The sequence below is a fragment of the Hemiscyllium ocellatum genome, chromosome 10 (assembly GCF_020745735.1).
Source record: "Hemiscyllium ocellatum isolate sHemOce1 chromosome 10, sHemOce1.pat.X.cur, whole genome shotgun sequence".
Lineage (NCBI taxonomy): Eukaryota > Metazoa > Chordata > Chondrichthyes > Orectolobiformes > Hemiscylliidae > Hemiscyllium > Hemiscyllium ocellatum.
In genome coordinates, this window is record NC_083410.1 from 58,403,916 (window position 1) to 58,416,791 (window position 12,876).

At 40.7% G+C, this 12,876-nt stretch overlaps 1 protein-coding gene across 2 annotated transcripts in view; it reads right to left on the reverse strand.

The window, feature by feature from the left end:
• LOC132819772 (ribosomal protein S6 kinase alpha-5-like) overlaps positions 1 to 12,210 on the reverse strand; it is a 127,997-nt gene extending 115,787 nt beyond the window's left edge. For both annotated transcript variants that reach the window (XM_060831518.1, XM_060831517.1), the window contains exons 1-2: positions 12,181 to 12,210; positions 11,628 to 11,699 (exon numbers count right to left, since the gene is read on the reverse strand). In XM_060831518.1, coding sequence (XP_060687501.1) covers positions 11,628 to 11,699; positions 12,181 to 12,199 — 91 coding nt within the window. In that variant the 5' untranslated portion in view covers positions 12,200 to 12,210. The remainder of the gene's footprint in view (positions 1 to 11,627; positions 11,700 to 12,180) is intronic.
• Between the last annotated feature and the right edge of the window lie 666 nt (positions 12,211 to 12,876).

Consider the following 12,876-nt stretch of genomic DNA (forward strand, 5'->3'; position numbering starts at 1 on the left):
CTCCCCCATTCCAGGGAAGAGACTTTTGTCTATTTATCTTATCCATGTCCCTCATGATTTTATAAACCTCTACAAGGTCACTCGTCAGTCTCTGACGCTCCAGGGAAAACAGCCCCAGCCTGTTCAGCCTCTTCCTATAGCTCAATCCTCTAAGCCTGGCAACATTCTTGTCTTCCCAAATACACATACATCCTGTCCCTCAGGACTCCCTCCAACAACTTACCCACCACTGACATCAGGCTTACTGGTTTATAGTTCCTTGGCTTGTCCTTACCACACTTCTTAAATAGTGGCACCATATCAGCCAACCTCCATTCTTTGGGCACCTCACCTGTGACTATCGATGATACAAATATCTCAGCAAGGGGCCCAGCAATGACTTCCCTAGGTTCCCACAGGGTTCTAGGGTACACCTGATCAAGTCCGGGGGATTTATCCACTTTTATGCCTTTCAAGACATCTAGCACTTTCTCCTCTGTAATATGTCAATTTTCAAGATGTCACCATCTATTTCCCCGCATTCTATATCTTCAATGTCCTTTTTCACAGTAAACACTGAACCAAAATATGTGTTTAGTATCTCCCCCATCTCCTGCGGTTCCACACAAAGGCCATCTTGCTGATCATTGAGGGGCCTATTCTCTCCCTGGTTACCCTTTTGTCCTTAATGTATTTGTAAAAGCCCTTTGGATTCTCCTTAACTCTATTTGCCAAAGCTATCTTTTGTCCCCTTTCTGCCCTCCTCTTAAGTATACTCCAAGGATTCATTCAATCTTTCTTGTCTATACCTTACACATGCTTCATTTTTCTTAACCAAACCTTCAATTTCTTTAGCATCTAGCATTCCCTGCACCCACCAGCCTTTTCTTTCACCCCAACAGGAATATATTGATTCTGGACTCTCATTTCTGAAGGCTTCCCATTTTCCAGCTGTCCCTTTACCTGTGAACATCTGCCCCCAATCAGCTTTCGAACGTTCTTGCCCAGTACGATCAAAGTTGGCCTTCCTACAATTTAGAACTTCAACATTTAGATCTGGTCTATCCTTTTCCACCAATATTTTAAAACTAACAGAATTATGGTCGCTGGCCCCGAAGTGCTCCCTCTCTGACACCTCAGTCACCTACCCTGCCTTATTTCCCAAGAGTAAGTTAAGTTTTGCACCTTGTCTAGTATGTATATCCACAAACTGAATCAGAAAATTTTCTTGTACACACTTAAATTCCTCTCCATCTAAACCTTAACACTGTGGCAGTCCCAGTCTATGTTTGGAAAGTTAAAATCCCCTATCATAACCACCCTATTATTCTTACAGATAACCGAGATGTCCTTATAAATCTGTTTCTCAATTTCCCTCTGACTATTAGGGGGTCTATAATACAATCCCAATACGGTGATCATCCCTTTCCTATTTCTCAGTTCCACCTAAATAACTTGCCTGGATGTATTTCTGGGAATATCCTCCCTCATTACAGCTGTGATGTTATCCCTGATCAAAAATGCCACTCCCCCTCCTCTCTTGCCTCCCTTTCGGTCCTTCCTGTAGCATTTGTATCCTGGAACATTAAGCTGCCAGTCCTGTCCATCCGTGAGCCATGTTTCTGTAATTGCTATGAAATCCCAGTCCCATGTTCCTAACCATACCCTGAGTTCATCTGCCTTCTCTGTTAGGCCTCTTCCTACCTTTTTCTCTGCTTTGTCCCTGCCTGCCCTGACTGTTTGACTTGCTTCTTTTCTCAATTGTACCAGTCTCAGATTGATCTCTTTCCTCACTAGATCCCTGGGTTCCACCCCTGCACCTTAATAGTCTAAATCCTCTTGAGCAGCTCTAGCAAATCTCCCTGCCAGTATATTAGTCCCCTTCCAATTCAAGTGCAATCCGTCCTTGTACAGGTCACTTCTACCCCAGAAGAGATTCCAATGATCCAAAATGTGAATCCGTCTCCCATACACCAGCTCCTCAGCCATGCATTTATCTGCTTTATCCTCCTATTCCTGCCATCACTAGTTCCCAGCTCCGGGAGTAATCCAGATACCACTGTGCTCGAGGATCTCCTTTTTAAATTCCTGCCTAACTCTCTGTATTCTCCCTTTAGAATCCCATCCTTTTGCCTTCCTATGTCATTAGTTCTAATGGGTACAATGACCTCCAGCTGGGCCCTCTCCCCCTTGAGAACTTTCTGCACCCTCTGAGACATTCTTGATCCTGGCACCAGGGAAGCAACACAACATTCTGATTTTTCACTGCTGACCACAGAAATGTTTATCTGTGCCTCGGATTAGAGAGCACCCTAACACAATCGACCTCTTGGAACCCAACGTAACCCTCATTGCATTAGAGCCAGTCTTGATACTAGAAACTTGGCTGTTCTTGCTACATTCCCTTTAGAATACATCACCCTCTACGTTTTCAAAAACAGCATACTTATAGACTCAGAGAGATGTACAGCATGGAAACAGACCCTTTGGTCCAACCTGTCCATGCCAACCAGATATCCCAACCCAACCTAGTCCCACCTGCCAGCACCTGGCCCATATCCCTCCAAACCCTATCTATTCATATACCCAGCCAAATGCCTCTTAACTGTTGCAATTGTACCAGCCTCCACCACTTCCTCTGGCAGCTCATTCCACACACATACCACCCTGTGTGAAAATGTTGCCCCGTAGGTCTCTTTCACAACATCTTTCCGATAGGAAGGAGACCAGAATTGCACGCAATACTCCAACAGTGGCCTAACTAATGTCCTGTACAGCCGCCACATGACCTCCCAACTCCTGTACTCAATACTCTGACCAATACTTGTTGGAAATGGGGATAGCCACAGAAGACTCCTGCACCACCTGCCTATCTCGCTTACCTTTCCTGGAGTTCACCCATCTATGTGACTGTATCTGCAACTATTCTCCCTTCCAATAGCTGCCATCTATCACATCTGCTTGCACTTGTAAATTCCTCATTGCCTCTGTCTCTCCACCCAATCCATTTGATCTGATAGGATTTGCGATCAACAGCATTTATTGCACATATAATCCTCAGTAACAGGTAAGTTCTCCCTGAATTCCTGCATCTGACAAAAAGAGCATGTCACTCTACTAAAGGCCATTTTTGCTCCTTTCAATCTACAGACCCAGAAAATAGCACCGTCTTATTCCTCTACAAAACACTGCTCCTGGCTAACTTAATTCTTATGGCTGATATTTTTAAGTTTAATCAAGAGACATATCTCTGTAAAACATAAAATCAAGAAAGAACTCACTACTACAAACTTACTGTAAGGCCACACTTAAAAAATATTCACTTATCTGTTTCTGTGCTGTGACCTCTCCCAAACTGGTTCCTCCAAGATTAGTTGTGAATTTCACTGTTAAATTTTCCCAGACACACCCCAATGTCCTGCGATACATGAATTCAAACTGCAAAGGCAGTAACTGTACAGGTTCACTGCTGTGTCACAGAGCAGTGTGGGTTTACAATAAACTATATTCCTGTTAATAAACTGTTTTCTTTTTAAACAAATAGCAAGAAAGGAAATTGGATTGCTCATCTATAACTCTACAATTTAAACTCTACCAATTTCCAAAAAAAATTCATACACATTGTGGGTGGAAAGGGGGTACAAAAAAAAGGTCAGAGAAGCACAATTCTGGTACCAGTCCAGAACACAGACATCAGTCAGTTGTTTCCTTTCGTTTTTCTTCTGACTCATTCTAATTATTTGCTAATGATGCAAGGTTGTGGATACACCAATTCTCAGTCATTCATTCACTGATTAAAGATTCACCCTTTCAGTGCCTTGGAGAGTGAATCAGAGGCTTCGCAGAGAGAAATAAACATACAAAGGAAAGGTGAGGGTGACAGTAGTTAGGTACTAGGGATTTTTACTGCCACACAGAAGGGAGGGAGGATAGATGATTTCTCTTTGTAAGCTGGGTGTTTCTGCTGTAATGTCCACACTCAAGGATGTAGCCATCTGCCCAGGTATCAATCAAGTGGTTGTTACTGTGCAGAACTCTCCTGAGCCCACAACAACTGATCCTGATTAAAAAGGCAATCAATAAACTGTCTCTGGACAAAATTACACTAAACACAACTGGCAGTGCTATTCTACCTGGATTGGCACCTAAATGCTTAAATAAGGCAACATTGTCAATAAAACTCAAAGTATTCCAGCAAGCTGTTTTTAAAATTACAAGTATCTTCTTACACAGCTTCTTTGGTTTAAAATAATATTTTCTCCATTTTTAGTTCAGCCCAAAAAAGGGGTCCTCACATTATTCCATTAATAAATTCCAGAATATGAAAAGCCATTTTGGCCTAGTAGTATTATCACTGGACTGGTAATCTAGAGATGCAGGTAACGCTCTGAGGACAAGGGTTTGAATCCCACCACAACAGATAGTGGAATGTGAATTATATGAAAAATATCTGGAATTAAGTATTGAATGATGATTATCAGAAAAACCCTTCTGGTTCACTAATATCTTTTAGGGAAGGAATCTGCCATTCTTACTTGGTCTGACCCACATGTGACTCCCGACCCATAACAATATGGTTGTTCCCAATTGTTTTGTGGGCAATTAGGATGGACCAATGAATGCTGGCCTAGCCAGAGACACCCACATCCCCATGAATAAATTTTTTTAAAAAATGACATAGTAGGATAGCCTTTATAAGGACATCTGCTTCTGTGATTGCAAAGTCACTCAATGCAGACAGTTATTCACTTGTAGGAAGTAGAACCTGTTGGCAACTGCCTGACCTCAACTGCCCCAAGAATGTGATGCTGAGCCAACTTTTTGAAATGCAGCAATAGGAGGTTCTTTTGAACTGGTTTGGTTCAAATGAATGGCTTCCTGTGCTTTTGTAAAGGAATTAAGAATCAAATCACATTTCTATTTGGTATAGAGTCATAGAGACGCACAGCATGGAAACAGACCCTTCGGTCCAACCAGTCCATGCCAACCAGATATCCCAACCCAATCTAGTCTCACCTGCCAGCACCCGGCCCATATCCCTCCAAACCCTTCCTATTCATATACCCATCCAAATGCCTCTTAAATGTTGCAATTGTACCAGCCTCCACCAGTGGTAGCTCATTCCATACATGTACCACTCTCTGTGTGAAAAGGTTGCCTCTTAGGTCTCTTTTATATCTTTCCCCTCTCACCCTAAACCTATGCCCTCTAGTTCTGGACTCCCCGACCTCAGGAAAAAGACTTTGTCTATTTAACCTCTCCATGCCCATCATAATTGTGTAAACCTCTATGAGGTCATCCTTCAGCCTCAGACGCTCCAGGGAAAACAGCCCCAGCCTGTTCAGCCTCTCCCTATAGCTCAAATCCTCCAACCCTAGCAAGATTCTTGTAAATGTTTTCTGAACTCTTTCAAGTTTCACAACATCTTTCTGATATGAAGGAGACCAGAATTGCATGCAATATTCCAACAGTGGCCTAACCAATGGACTTCATTCCCTAAAATGGACATTATTGAATCAAATGGAAGTTTTCAACCAGATATTTTCATGGCTACCATTACTGAAACCATCTTTCAATTCCAGATTTATTTAATGAAATTTGAAGTTCCCCAGCTGTCAAAATGGGATTAGAACATCCGATGTAGGTACAGAAACAGGTCATTGGCTTTTATGCCTAGTCTGCCATTCAACAAGATCATGAATGGTCTTCACCTCAATGCCACCTTCGTACACAATGGTCATATCCCTTAATATTAAAAATCTATCAACTTTGTCCTGAATACACTCAATGGCTGAACATCAACACCCCTTGGAATAGACTCTAAACATTTGCAGCCACTTGAGAAAAATGGATGATTAAAAAACTAATTGTCCCATGTTCTAGATTTCCAGTCCAGGGAGAAATCTGATTTTTGCTATTGCTCCCCTTATCCTGTCAGTTGAACAGGGCCTTTCCAGGATGAGTTGAGAGAATTCTGATTTTGGAAGCTGGACTTTCCAAGTATTCAGCATCAGGCAGTTACTTGACTTGACTGTGGTACACTTCTCCCATCTTAGGCTCCAGTCCCTGACAGGTAAAGAGGATTTTTCAGGCAATGACTAGGATGTTCTAAATTTCATTCTTCTGCGGTATCTCAGTCATTTTTGATTTTAATTGCTGTGCCTATTTACAGCCAAGTGGCTTGTTTGGCAACATCAGAGAGCACCACGAGGCAGAGGTAAACCATACATTGGTGATAGGATGCTTCCTTTTACGAAAGACAATGAACCAGTGAGGTTTTGACAAAACTTCCTGCTATTTTCTTCCTGCTTGCTCACAATTTACTGAACTTATTGACCATTTGACAAATAAAATAAATACTCAACAATAAATACAATAAGGTAAAACAATGACTGCAGATGCTGGCTCCCCCTCCCACTCTGCCGAGGACATGGAGGTCCTGGGCCTCCTTCACCACCGCTCCCTCACCACCAGACACCTCATCTTCCGCCTCGGAACACTTCAACCCCAGGGCATCAATGTGGACTTCAACAGCTTCCTCATTTCCCCTTCCCCCACCTCATCCTAGTTTCAAACTTCCCGCTCAGCACTGTCACCATGACTTGTCTGGACTTGTCCGACCCGTCTAGCTCCTTTTCCACCTATCCACTCCACCCTTTCCTCCCTGCCCTATCACCTTCATCTCCTCCCCTACTCACCCATTGCACCCTATACTACTCTCTCCTCACCCCCAACCTCCCCAAGCTTATCTCTCCACGCTTCAGTCCCAGCCTATCTAGTCTCTCCATAAAATTCAAATCTTCCAGTTCCAACAACATCTTGCTAAATCTTTCTGAACCCTCTCCAATTTAATAATATCCTTCTTTTAGCAGGGCTACCGGAACTGGACACAGTACTCCAAAAGTGGCCTCGCCAACATGGCGACCCAACTCCTATACTCAGAGCAATGATCTGAGATCAGATCTGAGCAATGAAAGCAAGTGTGCTAAATGTCTTCTTAACCAACCTGCCTACCTGTGAGACAACTTTCAAAGAACCATGTGCGTGAACCCCCTAGATCTCTGGTCGACAACACTACCCAGGGCTGTAACATTAACTGTTATAATCCTGCCCTTGTTTGTTTTAGCAAAATGTAATACCTCACATTTAACCAAATTAAACATCCTCTGCCACTCCTCAGCCTATTGGCCCAACTGATCAAAATTGCTTTATAGTTCTACATAACCTTCTTCATTGTAGACTATATCACCAAGTTTGCCATCCGCAAACTTACTAACCATGCTTCCTAAATTCTCATCAAAACCATTTATAAAAGATATTACTTTAGCTTGTTTTCCGAAGAACTAATCATCAACATCATTCTTTACATATACATCTGGTGATGAAAATTTCCAAATTAAACACCAAACCAGAATTGGACAATATTTATTAGTACATTACTCTTTAGATCGTGGGGCAATAAGTGCAGATTTAAAGAGCATAAATATGTTTCCACTTTCATTGACCACACTAGATTAGATTACTTACAGTGTGGAAACAGGCCCTTCGGCCCAACAAGTCCACACCGACCCGCCGAAGCGCAACCCACCCATACCACAACATTTACCCCTTACCTAACACTACGGGCAATTTAGCATGGCCAATTCACCTGACCCGCACATCTTTGGACTGTGGGAGGAAACCGAGCACCCGGAGGAAACCCACGCAGACACGGGGAGAACGTGCAAACTCCACACAGTCAGTCACCTGAGTCGGTAATTGAACCCGGGTCTCAGGCGCTGTGAGGCAGCAGTGCTAACCAGTAGGCACAGTGGTTAGCACTGCTGCCTCACAGCGCCTGTAGACACGGGTTCAATTCCCGACTCAGGCGACTGGCTGTGTGGAGTTTGCACGTTCTCCCCGTGTCTGCGTGGGTTTCCTCCGGGTGCTCCGGTTTCCTCCCACAGTCCAAAGATGTGCGGGTCAGGTGAATTGGCCAAGCTAAATTGCCCGTAGTGTTAGGTAAGGGGTAAATGTAGGGGTATGGGTGGGTTGCGCTTCGGCGGGTCGGTGTGGACTTGTTGGGCCGAAGGGCCTGTTTCCACACTGTAAGTCTAATCTAATCACTACTTAGCAATAAAACCAGGAAACTTCTACATATGAAGATGTCTCGTGTCTGATCAAACTTGGTTAATAGTCATGTAATTGTTTTTATGGTTAATTTGCAAATTACATGGATAGGGAAAAACTTTTGGTAAAGTGAGTGAGAAAAGAAAAATGTATATTATATCTCATAAACTGAGTACCCTGAAGCGCATAAAAAGAAGCTGAATCATAAAATCTTTTCAAGAACAATAGTATGGTTGCTACTATTACTATCATGAGTTCATACTTCAGGCCTCTGATTTGTAGCACAATAATATAACTTTTCCTGCTCATGTTCTTGAGTGTGACCTTTTTAAGTACAGAACAAACATGAAATAGCACAATCTTTGTCCCATTTGAAATTATCAAAAGTTATGATGCACAAATCGAAGTTCAAAAATTGATGTACTGTAACTTTTGTTTCAAATTTATAGTAGCAAACTTATGTTTCATATGTTTAAAGAAACCAGAATAAAATGTGCTTATGTTAACTAAAAATATTGAATGAAAACATTACTTCTTTTGTGAAAATAATCAAACTGCAGGAAGTTACATTGTAGTTCTTTCTATAGTGAGCTCACATCATAACATTAGTTTAATATGCTTGCTGTTAACCTATGATCTCTGATGTTATAGATTTTAGGTTGAGATCACAGTACATGCATTAATCATTTGTTCTCACTAAACATATGGTTGTCTTGAATTACTTTGGACAGTTTAAAGATTCAGTAATTGTTATTACTGGTCAATAGACTGCATAGAATAATTCAGATTATATGAGACAATTTCAGATTCACCAAAAGCCAAATTGTTTTTCCTAACTAAAGTAATAGAAATGATATCCTACACAAAAAGGTGCCCAATAAATATTAGAATAATCCCACATGCACAATATAAAGAAAGAATGGATTATTACTGATACTGATCTTTGGGTGTAAAACCTACATTAGCCCAAATTTGATCTTAAAAACTTTTATTTTGTAGTTGTTATTCTTTTAAAAAGTGGAGCTAAAGAACAAATTTCTTACTGAATAACACTTACAGAAGTACAGTTCAAATGAATTCAGACAGACGTATTTAAATTCCATTAAAAAAAGGAACTACAAAAAAAAACAAATTATATATAAGTGGAAGCATTTCACCTTGAATTGCATCACCAATGGTTTAAAATAATAAATATGTAATGTCATCTACAGATATTTACATTTCACCTAGTTGTAACCTACAGAGTTTTTGATTTGATTTACATGTATCGAGGTACAATGAAAACTTTTGTTTTGCATGCAGTACAAGCAGAGCATACCATACAAAGATCTGAAAGAACAGAGCAAAGAATACAAAGTTATGGCTGTAAAGAAGGTGCACAAGAAGTAAGATTAATATTAAATTTGAAATTGGAGAGGTCCATTCAGAAGTCTAACAACAGCAAGGAAGAAGCTGGCAGCTGGAAGTGCGGATGGATGGAAGGTTAGCTTGTGTGATGGACTGGGTTGTGTTCACAACTCTATAGTTTCTTAGGGTCCTGGACAGAGCAGTTGCTATACCAAGCCTTGATGCATCCAGATAGAATGCTTTTGATGGTGCATCTGTAAAAAAAAATGGTGAGAGTCCTTACGGAAACTCCAAACTTCCCAAGTGAGTAGTCCAGAACAGATTGTTCGTGATCAGTACTCTTAGGAACTTCTCACTATTGACCACCTCCACCTCAGCTCCATTGATATAGATAAGGACATGCCCTCCTCCTTGCTTCCTGAAGTCAATGATCAGCTCTTTAGTTTTGCTGACATTGAGGAAGAGATTGTTATCTTTACAACATACCACCAAGCAAGCTATCTCTTTCCTGTATTCTGACTAGTCATTGTTTGAAAGCCAGCCTCTAATAGTGATGTTGTCAACAAACTTGATGTTTGGATGAAATTTAGCCCCACAGTCATGAACGTACAGGGAATCCAGTAATGGACCGTTAAAACAGCCTTGTGGGGTGCCAGTGTTGAAGACTGCCGTGTAGGAGATGCAGTTGCTTATCCTCACAGATTGCAGTCTGTGGATCAGGAAGTCGAGAATCCAGCTGCACAGGGCAGAGCAAAGATTTAGGTCCCAGAGTTTGGAGATTAGTTTGTTTAGGATTATAGTATTGAAGGTGGAGCTGTAGTCAGTAGGTTGAAGCTGGACATTGATATTCTTATTGCCCAGATATTCCTGAGATGAGTGTATGGCAGACATCATTTCCCTAGGTTGGGAGATTTCAAAACTAGGGGACGTATGTTTAAGGTGAGGGGAGTAAGATTTAAAATGAAAGACAGGAGGGGCAACATTTTACACAGAGAGTGGTTCATGTATGGAACAAATTTCCAGGGGAGGTGGTGGATGCAGAAACAGTTACAATGTTTAAAAGACATTTGGACATATGCATGAATGGGAAACATTTGGATGGATGTGGACCAAGCACAGGCAGGTGGGACTGGCTTAGTTTGAGATTATGGTCAGCATGGACCAGTTGGACTAACTGGTCTGTTTCCATGCTACATGACTCTACTCTAGGATTTAAACTTACACATATTTTCAAATGTCTGTTGAATGCAGCTTGAATATTTTTAGTATAGTGAGTATTGCATTTAAGGTTGTACAAATTGTACAAAGAATGGTTATTCCATGTTTAGGCACAGTGTGCATCACTGATGTTATTTAATATTTACTATTACAGTCATTGCAATTGGAACAGAAACTCAAAATATTTACAGTTGTACATTTCCTTAGATAACTTATATGCAAAATAATTGGTGATCAGCCAATCGCTGCTTCCTTACTTTATTTCCTTATCATTTTTGTCAAGTGATTTTTTAATTTTAATACATCTAGGAAATACATTTCCACCATATTCATAAGTTTCCTTTCACAATTCTTTAAATATTTCAGATCTTGATAGAAAAAAAAATGTACAGCGACAGAATCCAATATAACTAGATGGTTTATTCGCTGACGTTTTTTTATATGCAAGCACTAAACCAATAAAAATCTTGCCGTTAAAGAATGTTGACAAGCACTTACATGATTTGTTTGGAGTCCCTTCGTTCTAGTCTGCTGTCATCTGACTCTGGAATGCATTGCAATACACCTGCTGCCAAAAGAATGATTGGCAAAGATCCTTTTTTTCTCCTCTCCCTCTCTCATTGGTGATCGCAACAACGTAAACAGAGATTCATTTTTTTTCAGCTTACTACTAAATTGTGCAACAAACGAGTTATGATCCAGACAAACCCTGTTGTTTACAGACTGAATCGGCCGGCTGGCAGGTCAATACAGGAACAGCAGGTTAAACGTCAAAGTATGTATTTAAAAAAAGCAAACACTACAAGGATTCAGTACAATCCCAATAATGACTTAATAAATATAAGTTTTAACTCAAAATATTTCACTCCGTAAAGTAAATTCATTCGAACTTAGAGCAAAGGTTGCTCAACATTTTGTTAAGCGTATGGAGTTTTAAATCGCAAAGGACACAATATATTTTCTAAAACTCTTACCACTTGTCAGTTCATGTTTTATAGTACAGCTCCCTTCCCCGGAGATGTCTCCCATGCTGAGCATAAACCTGTCTAAATTCAATGTTAAAACACGAGTTCGTCAAAGAAACAAAGAAATAAGAAGAAAACTGCACTAAACAACCGGCGACTGCCGTCTGCCCATTCTCTCTTTTCCCGAAAGCAGCTGTCTTTCTACACAGTTTATCTGTTGCATCCTGGGACTTGTAGTTTTCCCTCGACGGTCCTTATGTTTTGATCCCTGGGGAACCGCTAGCCTTGGAACTATGTCTCCCAAGAAACTTTGCACAAAGAACGCATGCTCAAATGTGGCAGCTCTAAAACCCCACCCCCATCTTCCCGGATCGAGCTTATTCTCTCACTTTCCTAACAGGGACAGTCCAATAAATTTCGGGGGGGGGGGATTATAAAACACTAGTTGTAAGCTAATTAATTTATTTATAAATTGAAAATGAAGATGAGGTATATAACTAATGTACTTCTCTGCTTTCATAAAACCCCCGACGACCAGTTCTAACTCTCTGATTCACATTACCAAGTCGGAATGTCAACATCTGGTGCGAGTAAACTGTCACCGCGCGAGCGATTCTTATAAAAAGAGCTCGAGCGGGAATCGCAAGACGGTCTCTTTGCTGCAGTGATCAAAAGAACCGCAGTTTCAGGAAACTCAGTACGAGTTCAACCAACACAAATACCGCCACATTTCTGATCGAAAAATAGAACTCTAGCTGTATTTCTATTATTTATTGTTTTTAATTCACCGCATGACAAGAATTTGCCAATGACAGTGATCCGCCTGATTTGGCAATAATTCAGAAAAATCGCGCATTTAAATCTTGATATCGTCCTGCATTTACTGTAAATCTGTTTTTTAAAGCAAAACAATTACTTAAAAGAAAATTCCAAAATGAAGTGTTCTTGGCGTCACGATAATGCTTTCCATGTCCCTTTGAGAAAACGACAGATAAGAATGGAACTATCAGAGTAGCAGAGTTACCGAAAGAGGTTGGAGACAGAAAAAAGAATAAAGTCGACAACAGTATTGAAGACATCGGAGTTGAGCAAGAATGGGCGAGACAGTAAAGCACAAACAAAATTAATATAGATCAAATCACTGCATTATTTACATAAATACGAACAATTACCTGCATTTCAAAAATAATTCATTATCTGAGATACTTCTTTTGACCAGATAATGCATTCATGCAAATACTCGTTCAGAAAAAAAAAG